The 18,235-nt window shown below is 41.6% G+C and overlaps 1 protein-coding gene across 6 annotated transcripts in view; it reads right to left on the bottom strand.

The window, feature by feature from the left end:
- LOC141094207 (uncharacterized) overlaps positions 1-18,235 on the bottom strand; it is a 258,337-nt gene that overhangs the window by 81,046 nt on the left and 159,056 nt on the right. The window contains exon 7 of one of the 6 annotated variants that reach the window (XM_073579996.1): positions 8,317-9,562. The exons of 4 other annotated variants lie outside the window; for them this stretch is intronic. In XM_073579996.1, coding sequence (XP_073436097.1) covers positions 8,370-9,562 — 1,193 coding nt within the window. In that variant the 3' untranslated portion in view covers positions 8,317-8,369. Of the gene's footprint in view, positions 1-8,316; positions 9,563-18,235 lie in introns of those variants that run through there. One more of the 6 variants, XM_073579997.1, reaches the window with a different exon arrangement.

Genomic DNA, 18,235 nt, shown 5'->3' with positions numbered 1-18,235 from the left:
CTGGGAATCAGCTACATACTTCTTGATTGTGCGATGATCACGATGAAGTGTCTTGGCAATGTTGATTGTAGCCACGCCTTGACCTAAATACTCCACAATTTGTTGCTTCTCAGCAGCCGACACATCCTTTTTCTTTCTCATTTTGGCATTCCCATCGCGAATGACCGTGAGACGTCGCGATCCCGTGAGAACGTACGTCATCGCGGGCATTTTCGCAAAGGATTACTGGGAACGGGAGCGTGGAGAAAGGCGGGAATGCTGCGTGGGACGTCAGAAGGTAATAATAACACCATTTTTTATTTTTTTTTACATTTTATCTTTTACTACTGATGCTGCATAGGCGGCCTCAGTAGTAAAAAGTTGGTCACACTTGTCAAACACTGTGTTTGACAAGTGTGACCAACCTGTCAATCAGTTCTCCACGCGATGCTACAGATCGCCTGGAAAACGCTAGCATTTTGCAAGCTAATTACGCTTGCAAAATGCTAGTTTTTCCGCGGGAATATCACGGGACTTTAATTTTCCCGCGGAATGGAATTCGGAATTCTCGCGGTAATTTCCGCGAGAGTTCCGCTACATGTGAACCCAGCCTTACAATACCAAACTAGGGCAGTCCCTATAGGAGAAAAAGCAATTATACTGTATTTTCACATACTTTCCATTTCTGACTGACCGCCACTGGAGTGGCTTATAAACTTATGAAGTATATAATTTGAAGTCTGGGGTCTCCCTATATATGGCTAGGTTTCTGACTGTTTTGAATATCATGTGTAAGGATTTGCACTCACTTAGATGCAGCAGGAGGAAAAACAGGAGATGTGCTTCTTTAACCCCTTAATCCCATATGACGTACTATCCTGTCCATGTCCCCTGGGACTTAATTCCCAGGAACGGGATTATCACAGCTGACACCCGACACAATGTGTCAGGGCCGCCCCCGACACGTTAACCCCTTGTACACTGTGATCAAACACGATCGCGGTGTACAGGGGGTTAAAGGGAAGCATCGGCAGGGAGGGGGCTTCCTCCATGCTTCCCTGAGCCCCCCACGGCGCTGCTGCGGGGGGGCTCCATCCCTGCAGGTCCCCGGATCCAAGATGGCAATGGGGACCTTCGGGGGCCTGTAGGGAGCTGACTTCCTCACTGCCTGCAAAGTGCAGGCATGAGGAAGTCTGCGTCTATGCCTGTGACAGATCGCTGATCTGTCACAGTGATCTGTGATGTGTCAGATCAGCGATCTGTCACAGGACGGTGATGTCCCACCTGGGACAATGTAATAAAGTTAAAGAAAAAAAGTGTAAAAATAATAAAAAAAAAAAATCGCTAAATAAATTAAGTTAAAAAAAAAAATATTCCCCAATAAATTCATTTTTTGAAAAAAAACAAAAAAAAAATAAAAGTACACATATTTGGTATCGCCGCGTCCGTAACGACCCGCCCTATAAAACTGTCCCTTTAGCAAACCCCTTAAAAAATAAAAATAAAAAACAAAGTAAAAAATAATGATGTATTATCATACCGCCGAAAAAAAAGTGCAATAACGCGCAATCAAAAAGACGCATATAAATATCCATGGTACCGCTGAAAACATCAGCTTGTCCCGCAAAAAACGAGCTGCCATACAGCATCATCAGCAAAAAAATAAAAAAGTTATAGCTCGCAGAATAAAGCGATGCAAAAATAATTTTTTTTATATAAAATAGTTTTCATTGCATAAAACCGACAAAACATAAAAAAACGACCTAAATGAGGTATCGCTGTAACCGTACTGACCCGAAGAATAAAACCGCTTTATCAATTTTACCGCACGCGGAGCGGTGTAAACGCACCCCCCAAAAGAAATTCATGAAACGCTGGTTTTTGTTCATTCTGCGTCCCAAAAATCGGAATAAAAAGCGATCAAAAAATGTCACGTGCCCGAAAATGGTACCAATAAAAACGTCAACTCGTCCCACAAAGAATAAGACCTCACATGACTCGGTTGGTCAAAATCCGGAAAAATTATAGCTCTCAATATGTGGTGATACAAAAACTATTTTTACAATAAAAAGCGTTTTAGCGTGTGACAGCTGCCAAACATAAAAACCGCCATAAATAGTAAATCAAACCCCCCCGTTATCACCCCCCTAGTTAGGGAAAAATAATAAAATTAAAAAAAATATGTTTATTTCCATTTTCCCATTAGGGCTAGGGTTAGGGCTGAGATTAGGGTTAGGGGTGTGTTGGGGTTAGGGTTGGAGTTAGAATTGGGGGTTTCCACTGTTTGGGCACATCAGGTGCTCTCCAAATGCAACATGGCGTCTGATCTCAATTCCAGCTAATTCTGCGTTGAAAAAGTCAAATGGTGCTCCTTCCCTTCCAAGCTCTGCCATGCGCCCAAACAGTGTTTTACCTCCACATATAGGGCATCAGCATACTCAGGACAAATTGCAAAACAACTTTTGGGGTCCAATTTCTCCTGTTACCCTTAGGAAAATAAAATGGGGGTAAAAATATCATTTTTGTGGAAAAAAATGATTTTTTTATTTTCACGCCCAGGTGTTATAAACTTCTGTGAAGCACTTGGGGGTTCAAAGTGCTCACCACACATCTAGATAAGTTACGTGGGGGGGTCTAGTTTCCAAAATGGGGTCAAATGTGGGGAGTTTCAATACTTTAGGTACATCAGGGGCTCTCCAAAGGCAACATGACACCCGCAGACCATTCCATCAAAGTCTGCATTCCAAAACGTCACTACTTCCCTTCCGAGCCCCGAAGTGTGCCCATACAGTAGTTTTCTCCCACATATGGGGTGTCATTGTACTCAGGACAAATTGGACAACAACTTTTGGGGTCCAATTTCTCCTTGTACCCTTGGGAAAATAAAAAAATTGGTGACTAAAAGATCATGTTTGTTGAAAAAATACGATTTTTTTATTTTCACGCCCGGTTGTTATAAACTTCTGTGAAGCACTGGAGGGTTCAAAGTGCTCACGACACATCTAGATAAGTTCCTTGGGGGGGTCTAGTTTCCAAAATGGTGTCATTTGTGGGGGGTTTCTGCTGTTTTGGTACATCAGGGGCTTTCCAAACGCGACATGGTGTCCGATCTCAATTCCAGCCAAAAACGTCAAATGGCGCTGCTTCCCTTCGGAGCTCTGCCATGCGCCCAAATAGTGGTTTACCCCCACATGTGGGGTATCAGCGCACTCAGGACAAATTGCACAATAACTTTTAGGGTCCTGTTACCCTTGGAAAATAAGAATTGAGGGTGAAAAGATCATTTTTGTGGGAAAAATATTTTTTAATTGCACGGCTGTATGTTATAAACTTCTGTGAAGCCCTTGGGGGCAGGGCTGTGGAGTCTGAGTCGGAGCTCATTTTGGTGGAGTCGGTATAAAATGGACCGACTCAGACTCCTAAAATATATAATAAATTGGGTACAGTAGTTCAATGCAGAATGTGCTGAATATTTTTTCATAGGAATTTGGGAAAGTTATAAAATGTCCTATAAATGGCTGTTCTATTCCTGATCTAAGGCTACATTCACACACAGCGTTTTTCCTGCGTTTTTTGAAGATACGTTTTTCAGCTGCAAAAGCAGATCAGCTTTTTAAAAAACTGCATCACCTGAAAGGTTTTTGAGCTCATAGATAATGTTTTCAATAGCAAAAGCAGATTAGAAATCTGCTCTATCCATCTATCTATAAATCCATTTATCCATATCTGTCTATCCATATCATATCTGTACCAAAAAGAATGAAAGCCGGATAGCACACAGACTAACACTCCTTTTTTTTTTAACACCAGTCAGGCACACCTCATAGCTGCTCAAAAGGACTCCCAGGACAGGCATTGCTCGTCTTCAGTAACACATCAACATCAATTGATAGTTGGAATAAATAAACTGCCATTCATCACATCTTCTTAAGGTGCAGGGTTTATTTTCAAGTGTAGGGGTGTGCAGTATGAGGTTCGGCAGCATCTGAGGTGTGCAGTATGAGGTTCTGCGCAACTGTACGAGGTTCTGCCCCCCCAAGGTTTGATCCGGGCTATGCCCATGGTGTGAATGTAGCCTGAGGATCTAGGCTTTGTCTTAGCTGAGATAAGTCATAATGTTATATATATATATATTGGCATTCTCTTGATGAGCTTCAAGAGGAAGTCACCGGATATGGTTTTCACTTCACAGGTGTGCCCTGTCAGGTTTAATAAGTGTGACTTCTTGCCTTATAAATGGGGTTGGGACCATCAGTTGTGTTGTGCAGAAGTCTGGTGGATACACAGCTGATAGTCCTACTGAATAGACTGTTAGAATTTGTATTATTGCAAGAAAAAAGCAGCGAAGTAAAGAAAAACGAGTGGCCATCATTACTTTAAGAAATGAAGGTCAGTCAGTCCGAAAAATTGGAAAAAGTTTGAAAGTGTCCCCAAGTGCAGTGGCAAAAACCATAAAGCACTACAAAGAAACTGGCTCACATGAGGACCGCCCCAGGAAAGGAAGACCAAGAGTCATCTCTGCTGCGGAGGATAAGTTCATCCGAGTCACCAGCCTCAGAAATCGCAGGTTAACAGCAGCTCAGATTAGAGACAAGGTCAATGCCACACAGAGTTCTAGCAGCAGACACATCTCTCTACAACTGTTAAGAGGAGACTTTGTGCAGCAGGCCTTCATGGTAAAATAGCTGCTAGGAAACCACGGCAACGGACAGGCAACAAGCAGAAGAGACTTGTTTGGGCTAAAGAACACAAGGAATGGACATTAGACCAGTGGAAATCTGTGCTTTGGTCTGATGAATCCAAGTTTGAGATCTTTGGTTCCAACCACCGTGTCTTTGTGCGACGCAGAAAAGGTGAACGGATGGACTCTACATGCCTGGTTCCCACCGTGAAGCATGGATGAGGAGGTGTGATAGTGCGTTGCTGGTGACACTGTTGGGGATTTATTCAAAATTGAAGGCATATTGAACCAGGATGGCTACCACAGCATCTTGCAGCAGTATGCTATTCCATCCGGTTTGCATTTAGTTGGACCATCATTTATTTTTCAACAAGACAATGACCCCAAACACACCTACAGGCTGTGTAAGGGCTATTTGACCAAGGAGAGTGATGGGGGTGCTTCACCAGATGACCTGGCCTCCACAGTCACCAGACCTGAACCCAATCGAGATGGCTTGGGGTGAGCTGGACCGCAGAGTGAAGGCAAAAGGGCCAACAAGTGCTAAGCACCTCTGGGAACTCCTTCAAGACTGTTGGAAGACCATTTCCGGTGACTACCTCTTGAAGCTCATCAAGAGAATGCCAAGAGGGTGCAAAGCAGTAATCAAAGCAAAAGGTGGCTACTTTGAAGAATCTACAATATAAGACATATTTTCAGTTGTTTCACACTTTTTTGTTTATTCATAGTTTTGATGCCTTTCAGAGTGAATCTACAATTTTCATAGTCATGAAATAAAAGAAAACTCTTTGCATGAGAAGGTGTGTCCAAACTTTGGTCTGCACCGTATGTATGTAATCGATATTACATAGTGTATTACATATTTACAATTTATTACGTTTTTTGTGTTCTAAAGTTGTATTCCAATAAATAGATATTATGTTCTATCTTAGGGTGTGTGCAGACGCTGCGGAATCCGCTGCGGATTAATCCGCACGGATTTTGCAAAAACCGCAGATAATCCGCAGGTCAAAAGACCTGCGGATTATCTGCGGTTTTAACTGCGGTTTGGTCCTGCGGATTCACCATCTCCACAATGGTGGAGATAGGAACCCGCTGCAGATTCCGCAGAAAGAATTGACATGTCAATTCTTTCTGCGGTTTCAAAACCGCAGCAAATCCGCGCAGATTTTTCCGCAACGTCAGCACAGCGGTTTTGTTTTACCATTCATTTGAATGGTACTGTACACCGCAGCTAAAGCTGCTGCGGGTCCGCAGCGGCCAAAACCGCTGCGGAAACGCAGCGGAAACCGCAGCGTGTGCACATACCCTAAATATCTTGATTATTGGATCATAGAAATGATTAAATGTCTGATGTTCACATTGTACTACAATAAATTTTTCACTTAAATATAAGCAATATATGTGGGAGTCGGAGTCGTGGAGTCGGTGTAAGTTGGAGTCGCAGGTTTGGTTTACGGACTCCACAGCCCTGCTTGGGGGTTCAAAGTTCTCACCACACATCTAGATAAGTTCCTTGGGGGGATCTAGTTTCCAAAATGGTGTCATTTGTGGGGGGTTTCCACTGTTTTGGTACATCAGGGGTTTTCCAATCGCGACATGGTGTCCGATCTCAATTCGAGCCAAAAACGTCAAATGGCGCTGCTTCCCTTGCGAGCTCTGCCATGCGCCCAAATAGTCATTTACACCCACATATGGGGTATCAGCCTACTCAGGACAAATTGCACAATAACTTGTAGGGTCCTGTTACCCTTGGGAAAATAAAAATTGGGGGTGAAAAGATCATTTTTGTGGAAAAAATATGATTCTTTAATTGTACCGCTGTACGTTATAAACTTCTGTGAAGCCCTTGTGGGTTCAAAGTTCTCACCACATACCTAGATAAGTTCCTTGTGGGGTCTTGTTTCCAAAATGGGTCACTTGTGGGGGGTTTCCACTGTTTAGGTACATCAGGGGCTCTCCATACGCGACATGGCGTCCGATCTGAATTCCAGCCAATTTTGCATTGAAAAAGTCAAACGGCGCTCCTTCCCTTCTGAGGTCTGCCATGCGCCGAAACAGTGGTTACCCCCCACATATCAGGTATCAGCGTACTCAGGACAAATTGCACAATAACTTTTGCAGTCCAGTTTCTCCTGTTACCCTTGCTAAAATAAAAATTGAACCTGAAGTATTTTTTTGTGAAAAGTTAAATGTTCATTTTTTTTTAAATATTTAAAAAATTCTTGTGACGTACCTAAAGGGTTAATAAACTTCTTGAATGTGGTTTTGAGCACCTTAAGGGGTGCAGTTTTTAGAATGGTGTCACTTTTGGGTATTTTCTATCATATAGACCCCTCAAAGTGGCTTCAAATGTGAAGTGGTCCGTAAAAATAAAAAGGTGTTGCAAAAATGAGAAATCGCTGGTCAATTTTTAACCCTTATAACTTCCTAACAGAAAAAAATTTTGGTTCCAAAATTGTGCTGATGTAAAATAAACATGTGGGAAATGTTACTTATCAAGTTTTTTGTGTGCCGTATCTCTGTGATTTAAGGGCACAAAAATTCAAAGTTGGAAAATTGCGAAATTTTCAAAATTTTCGCCAAATTTCCGTTTTTTTCACAAATAAACGCAAGTTATATGAATGAAATTTTACCACTAACATGAAGTACAATATGTCATGAGTAAACAAAGTCAGAATCACCAGGATCCATGGAAGCCTTTCAGAGTCATTACCTCATAAAGGAACAGTGGTCAGAATTGTAAAAATTGGCCCGGTCATGAACGTGCAAACCACCCTTGGGGCTTAAAAGAGTCTGTGTGGGTTTATTTGCTCCATAAACCCCAAAGCAACAACACAAGGTAACCGACCTTCACAGCAGGCAAAAGCAACACAAACAGTCCTTAGTTGGGCTTTGTTCCCTCAGGCCCTGTGAGCACACAGGCTAGGGCAATGTCCAGGCCGGAGGCTCCGTCTTGAGCCATACACACAGAAGGCCTTCTACCTCCCAAGTCACATACTATGTGCTAAACCACAACCTCCATTATGTAGGCTGTAACCACACCCACAGGTGAGGTATGGATCCCATGGGCTGGTCACATAGTCATGACCTCACTGCAGGTCCTGAAGGAAAACAGGGGTACAGTCAGCACCCTCACCCAGAGGTGAGGTAATATGGGTAGCCAGACCCTCCCAATCTCATAGCTACCAGCAAACCGGACCCATGTGCACTAAAGACAGAATACTCCGGGATGCATCGCAGGGAAAATCCATCTCTGTGACATATACCTCTCATTAACCACACGACCACCAGTCACACCACACATGATACATGACTTTAGGTTTTTTTATCTAGTCAATATTAAAGTCTCCTGATGAGTCGCCTTTGGTGAGGACAACAAAATCGGTAGAAATGAGAGGCTTGGAGAGTGAATGTGAATACGTCACCTCACCCTATATACTGAGACGTGGGGGTATATGTTTTATCTATTAGTCACCTTCTGGCTAGCCTTCAGGGGGTGAATTATGTGCATAGTTTTATATTTGGTATTAATAAAGTTTAGTTTCATCCTTTTGTCAGCAAACATGAGGAATGACAAGAGCCAACCCATTGAAAATCTAATTTTGGTTAAAACTATTCCAACATTATGAACATAAAAAAGGCTTCTCCCCATGTGACATCTCTGATGTTTATTAACAGTTGATTTCCAAGTAAAATATTTCCCACATTAAGAAAATGAAAAAGGCTTCTCCTCTGTGTGAGTTCTCCGGTGACTAACAAGAAGCGCTTTCCGGGTAAAACATTTCCCACATTCTAAACATGAAAAAGGTTTCACCCCTGTGTGGGTTCTCTGGTGTACAGTACAAGCTGATTTATGTGTAAAACATTTCCCACATTCTGAACATGAAAAAGGCTTCTCCCCTGTGTGGGTTCTCTGGTGACTAACAAGATCTGCTTTCCGGTTAAAAGATTTCTCACATTCTGAACATGAAAAAGGCTTCTCCCCTGTGTGGATTATCTGGTGCTTAACACAAGCTGATTTCCAGGTAAAACATTTCCCACATTCTGAACATGAAAAAGGCTTCTCCCCTTTGTGGGTTCTCTGGTGGTTGTCAAGAACCGATTTCCAGGTAAAACATTTTCCACATTCCGAACAGGAAAAAGGCTTCTCCCCTGTGTGGGTCCACTGGTGACTAACAAGTTGTTCTTTCCGGTTAAAAGATTTCTCACATTCTGAACATGAAAAAGGCTTCTCCCCTGTGTGGGTTCTCCGGTGCTTAACATAATCTGATTTATGTGCAAAACATTTCCCACATTCTGAACAGGAAAAAGGCTTCTCTCCTGTGTGGGTTCTCCGGTGGTTAACATAATCTGATTTCTGTGCAAAACATTTCCCACATTCTGAACAGGAAAAAGGCTTCTCCCCTGTGTGGGTTCTCCGGTGCTTAACAAACTCTGATTTGTGTGCAAAACATTTCCCACATTCTGAACATGAAAAAGGCTTACCCCCTGTGTGGGTTCTCCGGTGCGTTAGACAATTTGATTTATGTGCAAAACATTTCCCACATTCTGAACATGAAAAAGGCTTCTCCCCTGTGTGGGTTCTCCGGTGCGTAACACAATTTGATTTATATGCAAAACATTTCCCACATTCTGAACAAGAAAAAGGCTTCTTTGCTTTCAGAGCAGTTTGTTTTTTAAAGCTTATTTTGTGACTTTGATTTTTCTTAGTACTCGGTAATGAATCAGAAGATGGGACCTGTTGCATAGGATCAGATGAAAGATCTTTGATGTGAAGGGATGATGGCATATTTGCAGTAATGGCATTCACTTCAGTTATATCTTGTAGGATCTCAAGATCATCACATTTAAAAATTAAAGATGTCAGCTGTCCCTCTGATCTCCTGGTACAGTCATCTGCTAAGATAAAAAACAATTTTTAATAAAATATCCTTGAGTTTTATATTTTTGAACATTTCTGCTTAAACTGTCCATAAATATGGCAAGCTATGTAAAAAACTTCATTTACCGAGACAATAACAGTTCACAGTCTAATAGAAAACCTTGTTGGATGAACCAATAGTGTGTGGTGTTCAATTGTTGGTACATTCTGCCTCCTACATATTGAATTAAAAGAAACCTATCAAAATTATGTAGGCGAAAATAATACCAATTCTCATCTCACAAAAAACAAGTCCTCACTCAGGTCCATCATCTGTCAATGGAAAAACAGAGGTTCTCACACTATTAGTGGCTCAAATGCAGTTTAAAAGCAACAGGGTTTCTACAAATCAATCCAGCAAAAAAAGCTCACTTCTGAGTCTGCTCAAACAATATTTAGGATCCCTGTATTAAGCAATATATAAAGCTGTGTGTGTGTGTGTGTGTGTACCAAGCCCTGGCCCTCATTATGGTGTCATAATGGTTGCCATGACGATCCTGACGTCATAATAGGATGCAATGGCTTAGATTGTCATGATTGCCATGGTAACGATGATGTCAATGGGTATATGGGCACGGGACTATGGGATGGAGGATATGTATGATGGGTATATGGGCACGGGACTATGGGATGGAGGATATGTATGATGGGTATATGGGCACGGGACTATGGGATGGAGGATATGTATGATGGGTATATGGGCACGGGACTATGGGATGGAGGATATGTATGATGGGTATATGGGCACGCACTATGGGATGGAGGATAATTATTATAATTTGTTATTACTAACCACAGTTAGTTAGTATTCCTGGGCAACGCCGGGCTCTTCAGCCAGTTTAGCAATATTATAGTGAGAAGAACCCACTTAATTTATGGTGTGTGTCTCCTGGAGCACAATCTGGGCACTACGTGTTGGGTAATAAAATGGCAAATTTGTAATTTTCACTCTCCAACATCCACTGCGTGTTAATTTCCGGAAAGTGGCTGTGGAGTCAAAATATTTACTACTCCTACACTTTAATGGCAGAAAATTTCACAATGATCACAGAAACTTGATCTGACAAAAGTAATAAATAAATCTATGAAAATGAACAAATGATAGTCAGACATTGCATTTCAACCATGCTTCCACAGAATTAAAAATACAATAAAACTCATGAAATAGGCCTGGACTGAAATGATGGTATCCTTAACATAATATTTTGTTGAAACACAGTATAACAAACGTATAAAAATACTCTGTTGTAAAAAAAATATATATAGCAATAAACAGCAAGTGCTAGTAAAAAGATAGCAAAACGGTATTTAGTTGATAAGTTTTTTGCAAAAAATGTATACTAAGCCGTTTGAAATACATCGGATAGGGACTGCTCTGATGGGTATACCTTGACGTTTGGTAGAGCGGCTTAGTATACATTTTTTTCAAAAAACATATCATCTAAATACCCTATTTTATTATCTTTTTACTAGCACTTGCTGTTTATTGTTAGATATATTTTTTACAACAGAGTATTTTTATACGTTTGTTATACTGTGTTTCTCTGTGTTTCAGTCTTTTGGTGGTGTGAACACTGTCCTACTGACTTGTTCGGTGGGTGCATGGCCCATGTGTTTGTATTTAATATTTTGTTGTACAACCTTTTGAAGCAATCACTGCAATCAAATGATTTCTGTAACTGTGAATCAGACTTCTGCACCTCTCGAGAGGTATTTTGGCCCACTCTTCAAGAGCAAACTGATCCATCGTGTTTGAAGGTTGCCTTTTCCAGACAGCATGTTTCAGCTCTTTCCAAAGATGCTCAATAGGATTTAGGTCAGGGCTCATAGAAGGCCACTTCAGAATAGTCCAATGTTTTCCTCTTAGCCATTCTTGGGTGTTTTTAGCTGTGTGTTTTGGGTCATCATCCTGTGGCAAGACACATGACCTGCGACCGTGACCAAGTTTTGTGACACTGGGCAGCACATTTCTCTCTAGAATCCCTTGATAGTCTTGAGATTTCATTGTACCCTGCACAGATTCTAGACACCCTGTGCCAGATGCAGCAAAGCAGCCCCAGAACATAACAGAGCCTCCTCCATGTTTCACAGTAGGGACAGTGTTCTTTTCTTGATATGCTTCATTTTTATGTCTGTAAACACAGACCTTGCCAAAAAGTTCCATTTTTGTCTCATCTGTCCATAGGACATTCTCCCAAGCTTTGTAGCTGGTCAACATGTAGTTTGGAAAATTCCAGTCTGCCTTTTTTATGATTTTGTTTTAAACAATGGTATCCTCCTTGATCGTCCCCCTTGAAGTCCACTTTGGCTCATACAACGACAGATGGTGCGATCTGATCCTGATGTCCCTTGAACTTGAAGTTCACCTTTAGGCTGCCTTTACACTTGCTGTGTTTTTGCGGGCCGCTTTTGCAGCCCCAATAGATTTCTATTTTGCCGCAAAAACGGCCCGCAAAAGTACATCGGAGCGCCGTGAGACGTATGGCCGTGAGGGCCGTATATACGTATATACGGCCGTGAAAAAAAATATTGAGCTTGCTCGATATTTTTCACGGCTCACGGACACAGCCTCCATTTAAAACAATCAATAGTATCGCAAAAACAATAGTAGCTTGTTTTTGCAGTACACCGTATTTGCGGTTTGCCCTTTTTTCCCCTGCAATTTGTTACAACAGGAAAAAACGGTGATCCGAGGTTTTTTAAAGCCCATTATTGAGGGAGACAGCAAAAACGGGCCGCAAAAAAAACGGCATGTGTAAAAGTAGCCCAAGGCTGTGTGCCCACGATGCGTTTTGTTAAGCGTTTCCGCAGCGTTTGAGCCGGATCAGACGCTGCAGAAACACTTAAAAGATGCATCAAATTAATTAGCATGCGTTTTTGGCTTTTTGTGCCAATGCATGCGTTTTTAACCGCTCAGGAATCGCTTAGCGGCTAAAAACGCAGCATGCTCATTAATTCCCGCATTGCTGAGCGTTTTTAGCCATCCCCAATGATCCCAGAAATCGCGTGTCAAAAAACACGTTAAAAACGCGTGGAAAAAGACGCGCGATTTCTGGGAAGGGGATCCTTTTCCTGAGCGTTTAAAAACGCTAGCGTGGGCACATAGCTTTAATCTGCTTAGAAGCAGTTTTTCTGGGTTCTTTTGTTACCATTCGCATTATCCGTCTCTTTGATTTGTCATTAATTTTCCTCCTGCGGCCACGTCCAGGGAGGTTGGCTATAGTCCCATGAATATTACATTTCTGAATAATATGCGCAACTGTAGTCACAGGAACATTAAGCTGCTTGGAAATGGTCTTATAACAATTATCTATATCATGCTTGGCTATAATTGTCTTTCCAATCTCCTGAGACAACTCTTTCCTTCGCTTCCTCTGGTCCATGTTGAGTGTGATACACACCATGTCACCAAACACAGTGTGTATCTGTAGCCTCTATACAGGCCACTCACTGATTCCAAGATTGTAGACACCTGTGATGCTAATTAGTAGACACACCGCAATTTAACATGTCCCTTTTGTCACATTATTTTCAGGGGTACCATCATTTCTGTCCAGGCCTATTTCATAGGTTTTATTTAAAAAAAAATTCTGTGGAGGCATGGTCAAAAGCAATGTCTGACTTTCATTTGTTCATTTTCATAGATTTTTTATTTATTATTACTTTTGGCAGATTCAAGTTATTTCTGTGACCATTGTGGGTTTTTCTGTCATTAACCCCTTCACCCCCAAGGGTGGTTTGCACGTTCATGACCGGGCCAATTTTTACAATTCTGACCACTGTACCTTTATGAGGTCATAACTCTGGAACGCTTCTATGGATCCCGGTGATTCTGACATTGTTTTCTCGTGACATATTGTACTTCATGTCAGTGGTAAAATTTCATTCAAATAACTTGCGTTTATTTGTGAAAAAAACTGAAATTTGGCAAAAATTTTGAAAATTTTGCAATTTTCCAACTTTGAATTTTTATGCCCTTAAATCACAGAGATACGGCACACAAAAAACTTGATAACTAACATTTCCCACATGTTTACTTTACATCAGCACAATTTTGGAACCAAAATTTTTTTTTGTTAGGAAGTTATAAGGGTTAAAAGTTGACCAGCGATTTCTCATTTTTGCAACACCATTTTATTTTTAGGACCACATCACATTTGAAGCCACTATGAGGGGTCTATATGATAGAAAATACCCAAAAGTGACACCATTCTAAAAACTGCACCCCTTAAGGTGCTCAAAACCACATTCAAGAAGTTTATTAACCCTTTAGGTGCGTCACAGGAATTTTTTTGAATATTTAAAAAAAAATGAACATCTAACTTTTTTTCACAAAAAAAATACTTCAGTTTCAATTTTTTTATTTTACCAAGGGTAACAGGAGAAATTGGACTGCAAAAGTTATTGTGCAATTTGTCCTGAGTACGCTGATACCTGATTTGTGGGGGGGAACGACTGTTTCGGCGCATGGCAGAGCTCAGAATGGAAGGAGCGCCGTTTGACTTTTTCAATGCAAAATTGGCTGGAATTCAGATCGGACGCCATGTCACGTTTGGAGAGTCCCTGATGTACCTAAACAGTGGAAACCCCCTACAAGTGACCCCATTTTGGAAACTAGACCCCCCAAGGAACTTATCTAGATATGTGGTGAGAACTTTCAACCCACAAGGGCTTTACAGAAGTTTATAACGTACAGCGGTACAATTAAAAAATGATATTTTTTCCACAAAAATGATCTTTTCACCCCAATTTTTATTTTCCCAAGGGTAATAGGACCCTAAAAGTTATTGTGCAATTTGTCCTGAGTATGCTAATACCCCACATGTGGGGGTAAACCACTATTTGGGCGCATGGCAGAGCTCGGAAGGGAAGCAGTGCCATTTGACGTTTTTGGCTGGAATTGAGATCGGACATCATGTCGCGATTGGAAAACCCCTGATGTACCAAAACAGTGGAAACCCCCCACAAATGACACCATTTTGGAAACTAGACCCCCTAAGGAACTTATCTAGATGTGTGGTGATAACTTTGAACCCCCAAGGGCTTCACAGAAGTTTATAACATAAAGCCGTACAATTAAATAATCATATTTTTTCCACAAAAATGATCTTTTCACCCTCAATTCTTATTTTTCCAAGGGTAACAGCACCCTAAAAGTTATTGTGCAATATGTCCTGAGGACGCTGATACCCCACATGTGGGGGTAAACCACTATTTGGGCGCATGGCAGAGCTCGGAAGGGAAGCAGCGCCATTTGACGTTTTTGGCTGGAATTGAGATCGGACACCATGTCGCGATTGGAAAACCCCTGATGTACCTAAACAGTGGAAACCCCCCACAAATGACACCATTTTGGAAACTAGACCCCCCAAGGAACTTATCTAGATGTGTGGTGAGCACTTTGAACCCCCCAGTGCTTCACAGAAGTTTATAACGCCCGGGCGTGAAAATAAAAAATTCGTATTTTTTCCACAAACATGATCTTTTAGTCACCATTTTTTTTATTTTCCCAAGGGTAACAGGAGAAATTGGACCCCAAAAGTTGTTGTCCAATTTGTCCTGAGTATGCTGATACCCCATATGTGGGAGAAAACTACTGTATGGACACACGTCGGGGATCGGAAGGGAAGTAGTGACGTTTTGGAATGCAGACATTGATGGAATGGTCTGCGGGTGTCATGTTGCCTTTGGAGAGCCCCTAATGTACCTAAACAGTGGAAACTCCCCACAAATGACCCCATTTTGAAAACTAGACCCCCTAAGGAACTTATCTAGATGTGAGGTGAGCACTTTGAACTCCCAAGGGCTTCACAGAAGTTTATAATGCCAGGGCATGAAAATAAAAAAATCGTATTTTTTCCACAAACATGATTAATTATTCCCCAATTTTTTTATTTTCCCAAGGGTAACAGGAGAAATTGAACCCCAAAAGTTGTTGTCCAATTTGTCCTGAGTAAGCTGACACCCCATATGTGGGAGAAAACTACTGTATGGACACACGTCAGGGCTCGGAAGGGAAGTAGTGACGTTTTGGAATGCAGACATTGATGGAATGGTCTGCGGGTGTCATGTTGCCTTTGGAGAGCCCCTAATGTACCTAAACAGTGGAAACTCCCCACAAATGACCCCATTTTGAAAACTAGACCCCCTAAGGAACTTATCTAGATGTGAGGTGAGCACTTTGAACCCCCAAGGGCTTCACAGAAGTTTATAATGCCAGGGCATGAAAATAAAAAAAATCGTATTTTTTCCACAAACATGATCAATTATTCCCCAATTTTTTTATTTTCCCAAGGGTAACAGGAGAAATTGAACCCCAAAAGTTGTTGTCCAATTTGTCCTGAGTAAGCTGACACCCCATATGTGGGAGAAAACTACTGTATGGGCACACGTCGGGGCTCGGAAGGGAAGCAGTGACGTTTTGGAATGCAGACTTTGATGGAATGGTCTGCGGGTGTCATGTTGCCTTTGGAGAGCCCCTAATGTACCTAAACAGTGGAAACACCCATAAATGACCCCATTTTGGAAACGAGACCCCCTAAGGAACTTATCTAGATGTGTGGTGAGCACTTTGAACCCCCAAGGGCTTCACAGAAGTTTATAATGCCCGGGCATGAAAATAAAAAAATCGTATTTTTTCCACAAACATGATCAATTAGTCCCCAATTTTTTCATTTTCCCAAGGGTAACAGGAGAAATTGGACCGCAAAAGTTGTTGTCCAATTTGTCCTGAGTACGCTGACACCCCATATGTGGGAGAAAACTACTGTATGGGCACACGTCGGGGCTCGGAAGGGAAGTAGTGACGTTTTGGAATGCAGACTTTGATGGAATGGTCTGCGGGTGTCATGTGCGTTTGGAGAGCCCCTGATGTACCTAAACTATTGAAACTCCCAACAAGTGACCCCATTTTGGACACTAGACCCCCCCACGGAACTTATCTAGATGTGTGGTGAGCACTTTGAACCCCCAAGTGCTTCACAGAAGTTTATAACGCTCGGACGTGAAAATAAAAAAATCATTTTTTTCCACAAAAATGATATTTTTGCCCCCAATTTTTTATTTTCCTAAGGGTAACAGGAGAAATTGGACCCCAAAAATTGTTTTGCAATTTGTCCTGAGTAGGCTGATACCCTACATGTGGGGGTAAAACACTGTTTGGGCGCATGGCAGAGCTTGGAAGGGAAGGAGCACCATATGACTTTTTCAACTCAGAATTGGCTGGAATTGAGATCAGACGCAATGTTGCATTTGGAGAGCCCCTGATGTGCCCAAACAGTGGAAACCCCCAATTCTAACTCTAACCCGAACCCCAACACACCCCTAACCCTAATATCAGGCCTAACCCTAGCCCTAGCCCTGGCCCTAGCCCTAATGGAAAAATGGAAATAAATACATTTTTTTTATTTTATTATTTTTCCCTAACTAAGGGTGTGATAACGGGGGGTTTGATTTACTATTTATGGCGGTTTTTATATTTGACAGCTGTCGCACGCTAAAAGACGCTTTTTATTGTAAAAATAGTTTTTGCATCACCACATATTGAGAGCTATAATTTTTCTGTATTTTGACCCACCGAGTCATGTGAGGTCTTATTTTTTGCGGGACGCGTTGACGTTTTTATTAGTATCATTTTCGGGCACGTGACATTTTTTGATCGCTTTTTATTCCGATTTTTGGGACGCAGAATGAACAAAAACCAGCGTTTCATGAATTTCTTTTGGGGGGGTGCGTTTACACCGTTCCGCGTGCAGTAAAATTGATAAAGCGGTTTTATTCTTCGGGTCAGTACGGTTACAGCGATACCTCATTTAGGTCGTTTTTTTATGTTTTGTCGGTTTTATGCAATGAAAACTATTTTATATAAAAAATAATTATTTTTGCATCGCTTTATTCTGCGAGCTATAACTTTTTTATTTTTTCGCTGATGATGCTGTATGGCGGCTCGTTTTTTGCGGGACAAGATGACGTTTTCAGCGGTACCATGGATATTTATATGCGTCTTTTTGATCGCGCGTTATTACACTTTTTGTTTGGCGGTATGATAATAAATCATTATTTTTTGCTTCGTTTTTTATTTTTAATTTTTTAGGGGTTCGCTAAAGGGGTTAACTAATGGGACAGTTTTATAGGTCCGTGACCGCCCCTGACACATAGTGCCGGGTGTCAGCTGTGATAATCAGCTGACACCCGGCCGCGATCAGCGGCGCTCACCACGTGGGCGCCACTGATCGCGCTAGACGTACTATCCCGTCCATGGGCATAGGGTCCCGGGTCCCATGGACGGGATAGTACGTCTGATGTCAGGAAGGGGTTAATTGAGGGGTACCAACAATTTTAACCTCGTGTGTACAGATTATAACCCTCAGTGAATTAATAAAATGGAATCACTTTTTGGGGATTTCGACTATTCTGGTTTTCTGTCATTTGGTTATACAGTCATATGTTAAAGTTTGGGCACCCCTATTAATGTTAACCTTTTTTCTTTATAACAATTTTGGTTTTTGCAACAGCTATTTCAGTTTCATATATCTAATAACTGATGGACTCAGTTACATTTCTGGATTCAAATGAGGTTTATTGTACTAACAGAAAATGTGCAATCTGCATTTAAACAAAATTTGACCGGTGCAAAAGTATGGGCACCTCAA

This window comes from Dendrobates tinctorius, unplaced genomic scaffold (assembly GCF_039654945.1).
Source record: "Dendrobates tinctorius isolate UK_male_01 unplaced genomic scaffold, ASM3965494v1 ptg000063l, whole genome shotgun sequence".
NCBI classification, from domain to species: domain Eukaryota; kingdom Metazoa; phylum Chordata; class Amphibia; order Anura; family Dendrobatidae; genus Dendrobates; species Dendrobates tinctorius.
Note: the sequence above shows the minus strand (reverse complement) of the source record. Positions and strands in the feature narration are given on the sequence as shown.